The 14,827-nt window shown below is 45.1% G+C and overlaps 2 protein-coding genes across 5 annotated transcripts; both read left to right on the plus strand.

Annotated features, from left to right (window-relative positions):
* The first annotated feature begins 3,527 nt into the window (after positions 1–3,527).
* Positions 3,528–10,795, plus strand: LOC130533159 (frizzled-6-like). 3 transcript variants are annotated; one of them, XM_057046364.1, is made up of 8 exons: positions 3,528–3,747; positions 4,648–5,065; positions 6,981–7,174; positions 7,257–7,833; positions 8,023–8,442; positions 8,526–8,674; positions 8,750–9,166; positions 9,242–10,795. In XM_057046364.1, exons 2-8 carry the CDS (start codon positions 4,880–4,882, stop codon positions 9,387–9,389), a joined length of 2,091 nt encoding a protein of 696 aa, XP_056902344.1. In that variant the 5' UTR covers positions 3,528–3,747; positions 4,648–4,879; the 3' UTR covers positions 9,390–10,795. The 3 variants fall into 3 exon arrangements, with proteins under 3 accessions (XP_056902344.1, XP_056902346.1, XP_056902345.1); XM_057046366.1 differs by having other exon boundaries at positions 3,530–3,747; positions 8,750–9,157; XM_057046365.1 differs by having other exon boundaries at positions 3,612–3,747; positions 4,719–5,065.
* Positions 10,796–11,173: 378 nt separating this feature from the next.
* Positions 11,174–14,827, plus strand: LOC130532709 (collagen triple helix repeat-containing protein 1-like). Of its 2 annotated transcripts, none has more exons than XM_057045514.1 (4): positions 11,174–11,315; positions 13,181–13,399; positions 14,005–14,221; positions 14,397–14,827. In XM_057045514.1, the coding sequence occupies exons 1-4, from the start codon at positions 11,250–11,252 to the stop codon at positions 14,537–14,539; spliced, it is 645 nt and encodes a 214-aa protein (XP_056901494.1). In that variant the 5' UTR covers positions 11,174–11,249; the 3' UTR covers positions 14,540–14,827. The 2 variants fall into 2 exon arrangements, with proteins under 2 accessions (XP_056901494.1, XP_056901493.1); XM_057045513.1 differs by having other exon boundaries at positions 11,194–11,357.

A 14,827-nucleotide genomic window follows, 5' to 3' on the forward strand; every position in this document is an offset into this window, starting at 1 on the left:
TGTTTTTGTGTGCCAGATTGCAGTTAATAAACCTATTAACTGACCATCAGTTCATTGCCTGTTTTGTACTGCACTTGGGTCCATACCATACCCGTCACACCCGTATTCTCTCAATGACTTATTTAGCCAAACTCACCATACTGGCCTAGCAGGTCATGCTTTGCCTTTGATGTCACACTATAATGAGATCATAGCTGAAGGATTCCGACAGCTTTGATCTAATCAAAGCCTTTGTTTTTACCAACTGGCTTTGAGTAAAGCCCTTGGAAAGAGGGATAACCTACTTAAGGTAACTTAAGCTAACCTACAACAAGTTCAACTGATTGAAAGCTGAGCAACATGGACGGCATTAGGAGAAAAGGCCGCAAGAAAAAAGATACCACAGTGAGTCGGACGCAGTTGGAGGTCAGAGAGATGGTCAAGACTGCACAACAGATGGAGAGTTTAGAAGAGAATTCTGAGCTCCTGAAGAGAGGTGATGATTCAAAAATGCATCAAAGGGAAGAGGAAAATCAAAAGACTTCTGTGGAAGAAATAAATGGGGAACAAATCACTCTTTTGAAAGAAGAAAATGGTCAACTGATCATGAAATGTGAAGACTTTAAGAGAAAAATACAGGAGTTGGTGGAAGAAAAGAAAGACTTGGCTAATAAAGCTAAATGTTACGAGAGAGAACTCAACCTGCTGCGGAACAGTAGGACAAAAACAAATAAAAAGTGTCAAGTGGACATGGAAAACCAAAGGAGTGAAAAGAAGGTCCACTCTTTGGAGGCGGAAATGAAAGACCTGGACATCAAATACAAAAACTGTCAGGTGAGAAACCAAAGGCTAGACAATCAAATAAGAGAAAATAACAAGAAATATGAAGCTTCTGAGAGGAGAATACAGGAGCTGCAGGTAAAAAATAACCAATGGGAAAGAAAAAAATTTTTTTATGAAAGACTACTCCTAAAATTCAAGGCAGAAATTAACAAGCTGACCACCAGTTTAAACACACATATCCGAAAGAAAGATGAAATACATCTACAGCTGACCCAGACTGTAAAACATTATGAGAGCAAATTTAAAGAATTCACGAAGAGATATAGGGAGGTGGCCATGGAAAATGAAAAAAATGAAATAAAAGTCCAGCAGTTGGAAGAGAATCTGAAAGAATTGGCCATTAAATATGAATCCTCCAAGATGAGAAACCAACAGCTGGACAATCAAATGAACGAACAGGCCCAGAAATGTGAAGACATTGAAAGGAACATACAGAAGCTGGAGAAAGAAAAGAAAGACAGTGTAAGTGAAGACTTTGAAAGAGAACTCCAGGTCCTAAAAGAAGATGAAAATATGGAGATGACAGCTGGATATTATGAGAAAAAGGTTCAAGACCTTGAGGAGGCCAACCAGAAGCTGAGCCATAAAAAGTTGATCTACAAGGAAAAAATCAGACAGGTGGAAGAACAAAATAACGTATTGGACATGACAAATGAATGCCAAAAGACAATAATCCTACTACTGAAGGAGGAAATAAAGAAAGTGGAAGAAAAAAAAGAACACGTTACAATAAAACGCGATCTGCTGGAGCAGCAGAAAACCAACCTGAAGAAGATTTGTATACGGCTGCTGAAAAAGAGACAGAAAATGAAAGGAAGGAAAAAAGAGGAGAAACAAGCAAAGGAAACAAAGGTGGAAGTGAAGCCTGACCAGGAGAAGAAGAAGAAGGGAGGCTTGATGAAGTGGATTCATGGTCTCTGGACATCAATGAAACTTGTGGCTACAACCTTGACATAATGTGGCACACAAAAATCTGCCATCTCCTGTAAGTTTTAAAAAAAAACACTACAGTTCAGGACGGGAAAAAAGAGGTCAGGCTGGATTTTAATGAATTTTGACATCCCAGTCGCTCTTCATACTCCAAGTGAAATTCCACCCGTTCGTTGCATAGATCTCAGCCTGGGTCCTCTCTGGGAAGGAAGCCCACGTACATGTGTGTTTCAGCTTAAGTGTAGCCCGTGCTGAGTGTACTGGCTGCTCCTCGGTGTAGTTTTCAGGGAGTTATCGACCCATGTTTGACTGACCTTCAGAAGCCTGGCCACAGGCAACTGCTGCAAACCGATGAGGGAGAGAAGGAGCTTATCCTGAGTCCAGCCCAGAAACAGGCTGCCACAGCCTATAAACCTTTAATACTGTGGATTTTAATACAGAAAATGAAAACCAAGCAACTGCAGCTAACTTTGAGATCACAGTTGCTATCCGTGCCTGTCCCCAATATATCAGATTAGTTACATTTCATGTCCGGTATGACTTGACATGGGATTTAATTGTTTTTCGATCTTAGTAAACCCTATGAATAAAAGCAAGAATCACAACAAGCAGGCCTTTGTTCTCTGGAAAACCCAGCAGTCTGCTGACCAGAAACGAGCGCAGCGCCGGCGAATGTTGCCTTTTACGCACCACGGGCAATTAGGATGGACACGGGAACAGCGCGCAGATGAGCCGGAATTGTGGAGATTCGGAAATATTGGGGGTTGCCAGAGAAGGAGAGACCATTAAATCCATTAAGTGTCACTTTACAAATGCTCCACGCTGTCCAAGGGTTTCCTAGCAACAGGCCAGCGCCTGGGTCCACAAACGGAGACCTTCTCCTGACCGTGCGGACTTCTTCCGACGTATCAATATAGCAACCCATGCTGCAATTTGAAACAATTTGTTCTCACTTTCGTCTTTGATAAAGGACAAGATTACGCACCTCTTATCAGGGTTGTATCCCGCATCGTCGTTTCCTGACGCGTTCACGTTATAAATGTCATCGGATGTCCGAGGCAGGTCCTTCGTACAGCCGTCGCGAAGAGGAAGGCAGGAGGCAACGACGAGCAGATGCACTCGCTGACACTTAGATGGCTTTACTGTAGCACCAAATTGTCCCATCGTAACCCCGCCTCCCCACAGCGGTCACATGAAAACGGAGGTTATATAGCGCCATCTCGTGGTTGATCGGAGCAGCCCAATTTTGGACACATTAGTCGGAAGATCTCCTGGGCGTGTGCTGCAAGATGAGAATTAAAATGATCAGTTTCTGTCATTTTTGAGCACCCCTTAAAAAAGAGTTTGTGTAATCTGTTACTTAATCAGAAATGCATTCAATATTTTTTGTAATGCCAAATCATATGGCATAATACAGTTAATAAATCACTATTACATACAAACTCCAGTTGTTATGCTGTTAATATGGTGATTTTTTTTTTTTATCAAACTATTGCATGTATTTTAAAGCTTTTTAAAGCTCAATATAGCATTACACAGATCTGGCTCAGCCGGATTCATAAATTCTGACAGGTTTTGTGGAGTTCGGTCCGCTGCTGTACCATTCCCCCCGCACGTATGTTGCATTCAAGTGCTTCGATTACTGGCCTAACTGCAGCTGTTCCTTTCATGACACTGGGGTAATTCCACATTGACGTGAAATCAAGCTTTTATTCCATAAAAGGATTTTACTTAGAACAGCTATTTTCTCTAAGCAACCTACAATTATGTTGAAGTATGAAGGAGGTTTTTAGAAGACACTGGCGATGTTAGGTCTTCAGAGTCGTCACTTTTCCAACAGTTTTAAATGCGTCTTGGCTTCATTTTCAGCAGTCAGGCGGATAAAGGGACGAAGGATCTGCTCAGCGGCAGCAAACACGCTGCGATATCGCCCACAGAGTTGCTTTACAATTATCCATGTAGGCAACTGTTCAACAAGATCTGTGACTGTTTGGGGTAAGTTTTGTCCTTTGTTATTCACCCGTTTTGTTGTCTTGCCTTACTGTTTTGTTCCAAAGTTTTTCGCCCCCCCGTGTCAGTCTCATGGTAGTTACCGAGTCCTAATCATTTTCCTCAGGAAAACCTGGTTTCCTTCCCTTATTTCCACTCACTTTGCGACCAACTTGCTTTACTTTAACAGCAAACAAAACACTTAACTTTTTAGCGAGACTGTAAATCGGCAAAAGTTTTCTTCGCGGTGCATGCCAAATAGTTCCGGCGCTATTGTATTTCGCTAATATGCTAACCGATTGTTTATGTATGCTATTGACTAACCAACATTCTGTTACCACTTTCGGCTGCATATAAACAAGAACGTGGTAATGAAAATGCAAAAGACAGCCATCAGAAAATTCAGCACCTACATAAACAGTATACGCACACTTTAATTAAGGTATATGTTGGTAATATAATGGTTTAACCCCCACTACATTAATGCAACAGTGTCTACTAAACCACAGCATACATTTTCATTTGGAAAAGTAAGGCTTTCAGCTATTTTAGGAACAGTATGTATACTTTAAACACATTGAGGTGTTTTGTGTATTACAAATTAACACCATAAGATAAATATGTAAATCTATTCTGAACTGGTGTATAAGCACATAAAAGAAGTAATTGACTATAAGCTTTATATGATGTGTTATTACTCAAGTACTTGGAACATTGAAATACATACACACACACACGCACACACATATGAACAAATAGTGGTAGTACAATACCACAGTGGGAAAAAGGTTCTATAACCCAAAATGGATAAGTAGCAGTAGAAAGTGTCATGAGGAATTACTTAATTTAGGTATTTTCTGGTAATTCCATTTACCCCTCTTCATGTCACTACCGCTTAATTTTCAGGAATGCATGAGTCCTGTGTGTGACCCAAAATCAAATGCTGGCCAATGATGGGAAACTTTTACCTGCTGCAGTTTGCCTGGCTCCATGGAGATGACAACAGAAGGAGAGGAATGTGGTTGACAGCGTGAGCAGGGGGTGGGATCAACGCTTGGGGAGGCAGTAATCCTCAAACAGATCTAAAAAGCTGAAACAAAAAAAAGAGACAGCCATACACGGCCAATCAGCAGTCACAATGCTGATGCCAGGACCTCTGTGGACATGCCTGGCTCTAATGTGGCTGGGAAGCTCCAGTGCCCACAGCTTATTTACCTGCGAGCCCATTAAGGTGCATCGCTGCCTCGGGATGTCCTACAACATGACCTTCTTCCCCAACATGATGGACCACTTTGACCAGGATATTGCAGCCACTCATATGAAGGTGAGTCCCAAGAGAAAATATCAATATTTTGATATATATTGGGAATAACTTTGCCAAAGTCTGTGTGCAGGATGTATTACTGTCAGCTGACGCAGGCCACGCCTTGCACCGATCCACTTAGCACCAGATATGTTCTGAGAATGACTGCTCATTAAATGCTTGCATTTGCAACAAAATCTGCATTTTTTTTTCTTCCCTCCGTGAAAAAGTCTGTCACAGAATTAAAGCGTTGGGCTTGTTCTTCGTGCAGACGTGCGTCCCGTTTCCTGACATTCCCAAAGGCACTAGTGTGGGTTACAAACACTGGGTGTCAGAGTCTTGATCATGAACACTGATCTGTTGAAGGCGTCTTTTGTGGGCCATCTGGGAGAGCCAGTGCGGCAGGGTAGCAAGTACAGACTTTTATTTCACGGCAGACTTGGCCGCGGGCAAGTTCATCGACTTTGTTGTGAGGGGGGCTTTGATTTCTGGAGGAAGGGGAGGGACACACCCAGCCTCAGACAAAGCCTACACGGCATGCCACATTGAGTTTTTCCTCCCTCTCTCTGTTAATCACTCACTTATACCCCTGAGTACACTGTACAGCTTTACCTCCAAGGTCTTGTGTCCCAGGTGACGGGCTTACACTCGCTGACCCACATTCAGCACCGCCCTCCACACACGGTGCTCTTTGGAGATGATTTTTCAACAACAGCCTGACGTTGTAGATGAAATATGCTCTTGCTTTATCGTGGCGTCCGTCTGGCCTATCAGTAGGAGTTTCCTGAGGGGGGCTAACCTTTTTCCACCCTTTCTTCCAGATTCCACCCATGTTTGCCAGCTGTTGAAACAGAAAGGTTTGAAAAGAAAGAACAGAAAGACAAATTGATTTTCTGTCACAAACCAGGGATCCGTCAGGGTCAATGAAAGTTTGGGTGGAAGTTTGAAAAGTGATTTCCTGGCCATTTCTCTGAGCCCATGTAATCCTCAGTGTACTTTGCTCTGGATTTCCTTGCAGAGGATTTTGCCTGTGAGGTGAAATCTGAAAACTGGTCAATGGCTTCGCAAAATCCCGCAGTTTCACTGTAGCTCTGCCATTATGCGACTAAAGGTCAACTCGTTGAGAAAAGGACAGAGAAACAACAACAACGCTCACTGTCAGAGTGGGTGAGCCCAGGCCCCAAAGTCTCCGGGCTTACTGGATTTCAGGGGGGGAAATAGAGAGGAGCGGAAGATTGAATAGTGGACTGTGTTGTGGTGAAGCTGTATGTTTTGTGTAGAAATATTAGACACAGACACGTCTCCATCACATAATGGTTGATTGTGTTCAAATAAAACTCCACCATGTCCTTGGAATATTAAGATTTAACTGGAAGGGAGAATCAGGGAAAAGCAGCAAAAGCCACAGATGGCCACACATGCTCTGCTTAAGATACAGACACTACTGTGGCTCACCAGGACAAACTGTCAACAAGCCTTTGCATTCCAGCCCTCCTGGCCCATCAGCGTGTGCTTCCCCACGTCCGTGCACTCATTTCCTGCCACTTATACCACCCACCCCACCCCTGCAGCTCAAGGTCTCGACCAGTGTGTTGAAATGGAAGGATATGGTTCCCAGACAATGAATAGCCATCTTTGTGTTGCCCAGCAGATCCCTGCTGACTGAAGTTAGCACTAAACAGCAGTGGCTGTCTTAGTTTCTTAACATTAAATAAGCAAAGCCAGCAGAATTAATGATATGCAGCATGATTACAGACTATTAATAGTTGAAGCTATTTGCACCGTGAGAAGGAAGTCGTTTAGCTGTATACCACAAAAGAAAGTGGCAGAAACCTTTTTTTCATGTGTGTAGGAATGTGTAGGATTACTTAAATAAATGAGTTCATGTTTTAGCAGATGGTTTTCAAAGCATTGTCACCTTTCTGTCTCCCTTCAGCCATTTATGCCGTTGGTCAACCTGCGCTGCTCTCCAGACGTCCACCGCTTCCTGTGCCAGGCCTTTTTCCCAGCATGCATTGAGAACACAGTTTACCGTCCATGTAGAGAAGAGTGCAACACGGTCATGTCAGAGTGTAAAGCAAATATTGAGGTCTTTGGTATCAGCTGGCCTCCAGAGCTACAGTGTGACAAGTGAGAGATCCCAAATCAAGCCACTTGCAGAGTAAAGTCACACATTTTAATTGCATATTTTTTATTTTATTTTATTTTTCAGATTGGATCCGTGTTTCCTCACCGGTCATGAGACCTCCACTGAGACCACCCCGGTGACCTCATCAACCAAGAGAGACCTTGGATTCTGGTGCCCGCTGCAGCTAAAGACCAAGCCAGGCCTGGGATCATCATTCCTGGGCACCCAGGACTGTGCCCCACCCTGTTCCAACATGTACTTCAAACCCCACGATATAGAATTCGCCAAAAGTTTCATCGGCGTGTGTTCGATCATCTGCTTAGGCGCCACGCTCTTCACATTCCTAACCTTCCTCATTGACGTCAAGCGCTTCCGTTACCCAGAGCGCCCGATCATCTTCTACGCCGTCTGCTACAGCTTTGTCTCGCTGATGTATTTCATCGGTTTCCTGCTGGGAAACAATGCAGCCTGCACCAAAGCGACTCATCCTGCCAGCGTGGACACCGTGGTGCTGGGCTCGCAGAGCAAAGGCTGCACTCTGCTTTTCATGCTGCTCTACTTTTTCTCCATCGCGGGCCTCGTCTGGTGGGTCATTCTCACCATCACATGGTTCCTGGCGGCCGGACCCAAGTGGAGTTGTGAGGCCATAGAAAAGAAAGCGGTACAGTTTTTAAAAGAATTTTGCTGTTTGAAAGTCGACAATTGAGTGATTATTTAGATCTATAAGCCGTTAACGACCACAGTGGTTAAATGGGCACTATTTAGAACATTTTAAATGAAAATAAAGTTGAACAGTCTGGACATGTCAGGCCACAGAGATGATATTTATCGGCGTACTGTTTGTGTGAAGGTGTGGTTCCATTCTGCAGCCTGGGGCATCCCCGGGTCGCTCACCGTCATGCTGCTGGCTCTGAACAAGGTGGAAGGGGACAACATCAGCGGCGTTTGCTTTGTGGGACTCTACGACCTGGACGCCCTGCGCTACTTTGTCCTGGCCCCGCTGTGCGTGGGCGTCATCGTCGGCCTCTTCCTCATCCTGGCCGGCATCGTCTCGCTCAACAACGTGCGTCAGGTCATCCAGCACGACGAGCGCAACCAGGAAAAGCTGAAGAAGTTCATGATCCGCATCGGCGTGTTCAGCTGCCTCTACCTGGTTCCTCTGGTCACCCTGTTGGCGTGTTACACGTACGAGCAGAGCCACCGCAGTGCCTGGGAGAGAACCTGGATCGCTGACCGCTGTCAGGAGTACAGCATCCCCTGCCCTTTCGAGGTACCTTCATCACCCTGATAATTATTATTATGAGTTGTAGTCGTGGAACCAAACTGTAAGGATGTGCTTTTACTTTGCTTCAGGCGGCAGAGTCGGACCGGCCCGACCTCTCCCTGTTCCTGGTGAAGTATTTAATGACGCTGGTTGTTGGAATATCGGCAGTTTTCTGGGTCAGCAGCAAGAAGACCTGCTCAGAATGGGCCTACTTCTTCAACAGGACTCGCAAGAAGGAGTGAGACCCCATCACGATTGCTGTGTGAGTGTTTATGTTGAGTGTCATCGTAACTCCCGGCTCTCTGACCCACAGTCCCATTAGCGAGAGCCGCCGGGTGCTGCAGGAGTCCTGCGAGTTCTTCCTCAAGCACAACAGCCGCGTACAGCATAAGAAGAAGCACTACAGTCCGAGCTCCCACAAGCTAAAGGTTATCTCCAAATCTATGGGCACCAGCACCGGTGCCATGCCCTCGAACGCCTCCGCCACACCCACCCTGACCAACCACGGAGCCTCAACACTCAGCAATCGCGACGCTCACCCACAGTGTTCTCTTTCTGAGGCTTCGGTCAGGGAACACCTGGACAGGTGCACTCCCAGCAGGAGCTCCAGGAGGGGGGTGAGAGACAGGGAAAGGGAGGTGGGGGAGAGACAGAGCAAAGGCGGGAGCTCCAGTAAAATCAGCAGCCGTTCAGAGAGCACACACAGAGTCCCAGACGCCAGGTATGTGAAGTAGCACATTCGCTCCCTGGCTGTTTCACATCTGCTGCTTCACCGCACATCTGTTTGGTCTTCTGGGTGGTCTAGGTTGACTCCAAAGAGCGAGCTGGTCCCCGGCGGCGGGCAGCATCCAGCTTTAAACGCATCACACAGCAGCGGCGTCCAAGACTCCGCCCACCAACTGGAACACGGGGTGCGGGAGGAGAGCAAAGTCGTAAAGAACAACAACTGCTGAGGTGGCGGCCGCTCCACATTTACGTATGCGTCCACTCGGACCTGCTTCACAATCCCGGCGCAGCAGTTCGTTGCGGCACATTTGAATGTTCCATGCCAGCGACGTGACACGTGCTGAGCATGTCGACCTGCGAGTCTGAGCAGCGAGCCTCCATCTGAGGCGAGGCCTGAGTCTACAGCTTTAATACTTTAGACACTGAAATGTTACATCGTTCTGTTAACGCGTTACTCTAGTCACACTTACGTGGACGCAATTATTCTGAATAAAACTGGCATCGGCGCCAATCCGAATACAAGCGTGTCGTGCAGACACGTCCATGGGGAACTTGCTTTCTCATTCGGAGAGAAGCGGCAATTTGGCCTCATTTGTTTGCAGAAGCAAAAGGTTCTTTTCTACCATTTTTTTCAACAAATTTTCCCGGCTGCACAGTGAATTTATTCTGATTACTTGTGTACCCACACGTTTTCAGACCGTTTTATGTTTGCGTCCAAAATAGTGATGTTTCCCATCAGAATTGGTTTAAACAGTTCGGATAAAATATGCACACATTAACATGGCTACTGAATATATAACATGAAAAACTTTAGACCTGCTGTTTTATTGAATAGTTGCTTAATAGCATAGAATGCCTTAATTCAATATTTATGTAAGTATTAGTATAGCTCTGTTTTTTAATAAAGTCTTTCACTGGACCAGCATTAGCGATATAGAGGCCACATTTTGCCAAATATTCTAATTAAGAGTCATCCTGTGATACAGTTATTTGAATGTCTTATTCTTGCTGGGAACCTTTAGATTGTCACTTTACTGCTCCTTTCAACAAAGGAATTCTTTCAAACTTGATGGATATCTTTTACTTGTTTCTACTGCACATTTCTCGAGCCAAGGTGTCTTCAAAGATGGGTTCCATGAATTTGGTCAGCTTTATACTTTAAGAATGTGCTTTGCTTGGAGAAGTTCCCTGTTTTTAAAGACCGTACAGATGTTTCACATGTGTGCCTTTGACACACGAGTCCAGTCAAGCTAATCGAGAAGGTTTTGCACTAACTGTCATTAAGGCCACAAACGGTTCATCATGAATTTTAAAAAGAAGAAAAAAAACACCCATAAAGAGGGGAAATAGACCCAATTTGGTGCTTTGTTCAGGGCCGCAATGAAATTAAATATTGTCAAAACATCTGGGATTTATTGCAATATCTGGAATTCTGTATGTCTTAAGACAAATTAAAAGGGATGTATCTTTTTTCTGTTTCTTTCACCATTCTTGCACCAACATGTGGACGTGGGTATTTCTTGTATTGTTATCTGTTTTGGTTTTTTTTACTGGTTTTATGTATCCTATCTTATCATTTTGAATTTTGTATCAGCTCAGTATAAATTTGAATAAAATAAAGTGAATACTTTGAGTTAGGTATTTTATTTAACATAGTCTTCATGTTCATATCAAGTTTAAAACACTAGCCCAGTTTAAACAGTTGTATAGCTTTCATTAAATTAATTTGTTATAAAGAAAAAATAATGAATTAAAATTTAACTAAATTGTCTCTTGAAGATATTTAATTAATGTGACACCAATAGAGAACTGGAATGACTTAAAAGTAGTAAAGACTGATCAGTTTTTCTTCATTTATGCAAAAATGCACAAAAGTGATGAAAAATGCACATGTGAGCACAACAGGGATGCTCTGAAGCGTCTGCCACGCCTGTTTCCTCCCTCATTCTTCCTCCTCTTCCTCCTCCTCCTCTTCCTCCTCCTCCTCTTCCTTGTCCTGCCCTCTCTGGACTAAAACTGGCTGCAGGGTGGATGGAGACGATCTTTGGCTTCAGAGTTGTCGGCAGGAGCGCTGACTCTTCCCCAACATGTCTCTTCTTCTCCAACTCCTGCTTCTCGTTTGCGTGGCTCTTCCGCTGCACGGCGTGGAAAAGGTGAGAAATAGAGGATACCGAAAGGATCCTGACGCAGACAAGGTAAGGGAGAGTCCAAAGCAGCTTTCCAGGAGAGATTGCTGCGCTTAGGACACATTTAAATCTTGTGTTGCCTTCAGTCTATTTTCATTACTGATGTTTTACTGTTTTTTGTGTTCAGAAAGTTTTTCTTAAGAGGAAAAAAAGGGGCTCATTCAATGAGATGAGTCAGACTGTAGCAAATGTGCAACTAAACTAAAGTAGGCTTGAATAGACCCTGGCAGAAGTAGGGAAAATGCAGCATTTGTGCAGCCATCATGCTGTCAGACGGTTCTTTGTTATTCCAGGTTTGGCTGCTGTTCAGCAACAGTCAGAAAGGAAGTTCAGGTCTGGCTCCATTGCCCTCGCTGCTATCTAAAAGATTAAACTCAATGTGCTCTACCTGAAGAGGGAGTATATTATTGCATGTATGAACAGTTTTAATTCCCCTCATCACATTTGGCTACATATTTATAGAATTACACAACCTCTGAGCCAGGGTTAGGGTTAGGGGAGAGGGAGTGAACAAAGTGGAAACACATTCCTCTCATAAATCTCCTGGGAGTCAAATGAAAGTGAAATTGATGTTTATTTTTGCAAGACCTCCCTCAAGAACTCCTGAAAGTCAGCACACTGGCAGAAGCTCGGGCAGAAAGTCACATTCAGAGGACGTAATTAAAAGGACATAATGAATGCCATTTTGTGTAGAAAAGGAATAGCTTATTTATTTTCCAGCTGTAATTCTTAAAGAAACCCCATTTTGCCTTGACTGAATTAAAAACACCCCCAGTGCTCCAGGGTGAGATTCCTGTTGACAAATGCATGAAATATGGCTGCACTCTGGGCCAAATGCAGACTTTGTGCTTGGGTTACAGTACCAGACTGTGTGCTACAGCAGCAACGGGCGGCGCACGAGCATCAAACAGACCTTCCATTCATTAGTCGTCTTTGAAATGTCTCCAAAAAATCCTAAACCTTAACATTAAAAAAAAACATATTCATGCAGAAAAGCCATCAGAAATTACGCAGTTTGCCAATTTTGTGTATGAAATCCAGGTCTATTAGAGCACATGTGTGCCAGCCCACAGACCCGTGGCTTTAATGACCTTCCCAGTTGCCCATAAAGATTAAGTCACTTTTTGCTCTAAAATAACCATGTAATGACTAAAACAGAGCCACAAACATATGGCTCGCAGCAGAGGGCATTTACAATATCGTAATTCCTCCACGTCTTCATCTAGATTCGCTTCAGCTCAGAAGTTTCAGGTCCAGAGATGATTGTGTAAGCAGAGTACCGGCCCTTTGTTCTAACGTCCAAACACAACAGCCCTATTCAGAGGGCAATAATGACCCAAAATGACACCCTGACTTATTTCACAAGGGCCCAGACACTCTGCTTGTCTGCCCCACTCCAACAACTAAAATTATAATCTGGCCCCAGCCTGAGGAAAAACCCTTTTCAGTGGTGAACTCCAGTCTCATGGTCTCTTTTGAAGAGCAAAGCAATTGTGGTTCTTATTGTGTGCCTGTGGCCCGGCCAGTTTTGGACCGCCTCCCCCGGTCTGTGTGTGCTGACTCAGCTTCAGTAAGACTCAGCATCTGTTTAAACACCGCGGACACTCAGTCGGACACTGAGACACACCGAGACAAGTATGGCCAGATGTCTGCTGGTCTGAGCTGTGGCTGTCTTCCCCTCACTGGTAGAACACTTCCACTTGCTTGGTGCTGGTTCTGTCGCTTGCTTTAGCCCAGTGTTTCTTTCACCCATTTTGTTTATGAGCAGGGGATTAAAACCACCTGTGGATCTTTTTAAGGTCAACGCCCATCTTTTCTGTCTTTTTCCCCAGTTTGGCAGCTGCCTGCAGGGTCCAGCAGGCACCCCCGGCAGAGATGGTAACCCTGGAGCCAACGGCATCCCGGGGACGCCGGGGATCCCTGGTCGTGACGGGCTGAAGGGGGAGAAAGGCGAGTGTGTGAATGAGATCTTCGAAAAGCCCTGGAGGCCCAACTACAAGCAATGTGCCTGGAATTCTCTGAATTATGGGATTGACCTGGGTAAAGTATGTGTAAGTATCCAAGTCAGGCTACACGTATTTAAGGATGCTGCCATTTTAGAAACACACAAACCCTGGTGGACCAGGGGACAACGCGCCATCTGTAAAGTCTCTTCTAAAGCCAAGTTCCTGCACATGGAAGTTGATGAGGTGCCCTCTGTGCTGCGTTTCCAGCAGAAACTATGACAAGGTGCTCTCTTCTTGCAGTTTAACATCATTCAAGGCCCAGTAGGTCACCTTTTAACAGGTTAGCCATGACGAGGTCCCTCTAGGGTTCATTTCTGTTGAAAATGTGATAAAGTGCCACTCTAGAGTGGCCATCACATGGAAACGGCAGTAAAGTGGTTCCTACAGTTAGAAATAAGCCATAAATGGTGCCCTCACACTGCCACAGGGGTCTTTCACAGTACAGAAACAGCACATAATGCTCCTACTCAGCCGATGATCCTCTCCAGGGGGCGAGATGTAATGAAACACCCTCCAACAATAAACTTGTTCCTCTCGGTGCCTCAGTCCTGTTTCTCCACTGGCTCCTGGTTATCGCGGGTTCAACTCCTGCTCATATTTAATGTCAGAAACGTACATAACTACTGAAGAACCTGTGCGCTGTGTTGCAGGACTGCACCTTCACCAAGCTCCGCTCGGACAGCACCCTCAGGGTCATCTTCAGCGGCTCCCTCCGACTCAAGTGTAAGAACGCCTGCTGCCAGAGGTGGTACTTCACCTTCAACGGGGCAGAGTGCACCGGACCCCTGCCCATAGAGTCCATCATCTACTTGGACCAAGGAAGTCCTGAACTCAACTCCACCATCAACATCCACAGAACCTCTTCAGGTAACAGTCGGGCGTCTGCTTTCTTCAGAGACGGCGTTTTCTTTTCAATAAGCAAATAAAATGTGATTTTAAAATGATGCTAGTCGATTATTTTAGTTCAGATTTTCCAGTTTGGGATTCAACATCGTCCCACGTGTGGAGGCAGTGGTCCCTGAGATGTTTCTCTCCCCTACAGTTGAAGGGATGTGCGAGGGGGTGAAAGCAGGCCTGGTCGACGTAGCCGTGTGGGTGGGCACCTGCTCCGACTACCCCAAAGGTGACGCTTCCACGGGATGGAACTCCGTTTCCAGGGTTATCATTGAGGAGCTGCCCAAATAAATCAAAGGCACAGCACCCCCCCCCATCCCCTGAAGCCATCAGGTACGGCTCGCTGCTGGGTCACAGCGTCCCTGGTGGCTAACGTGAATGTTCGTTCTGTTTTTGGGGATACGACAGCAACAGTCTTACTTGTTAACAATCCTGAAATTCCGTCAGCCCTCAATCAACTTTGTACTGTAACCAAGGAGAGCGAAGGTGCTGGTGCGTGACGGGAGCCGAGGAACACTGTTCTCACGGGACATGTTTGTGTTCATTAGTGCTGCCAATAAAGTTTTTTTTTTAAAGAAA

The sequence above is a fragment of the Takifugu flavidus genome, chromosome 10 (genome assembly GCF_003711565.1).
Source record: "Takifugu flavidus isolate HTHZ2018 chromosome 10, ASM371156v2, whole genome shotgun sequence".
Taxonomy (NCBI): domain Eukaryota; kingdom Metazoa; phylum Chordata; class Actinopteri; order Tetraodontiformes; family Tetraodontidae; genus Takifugu; species Takifugu flavidus.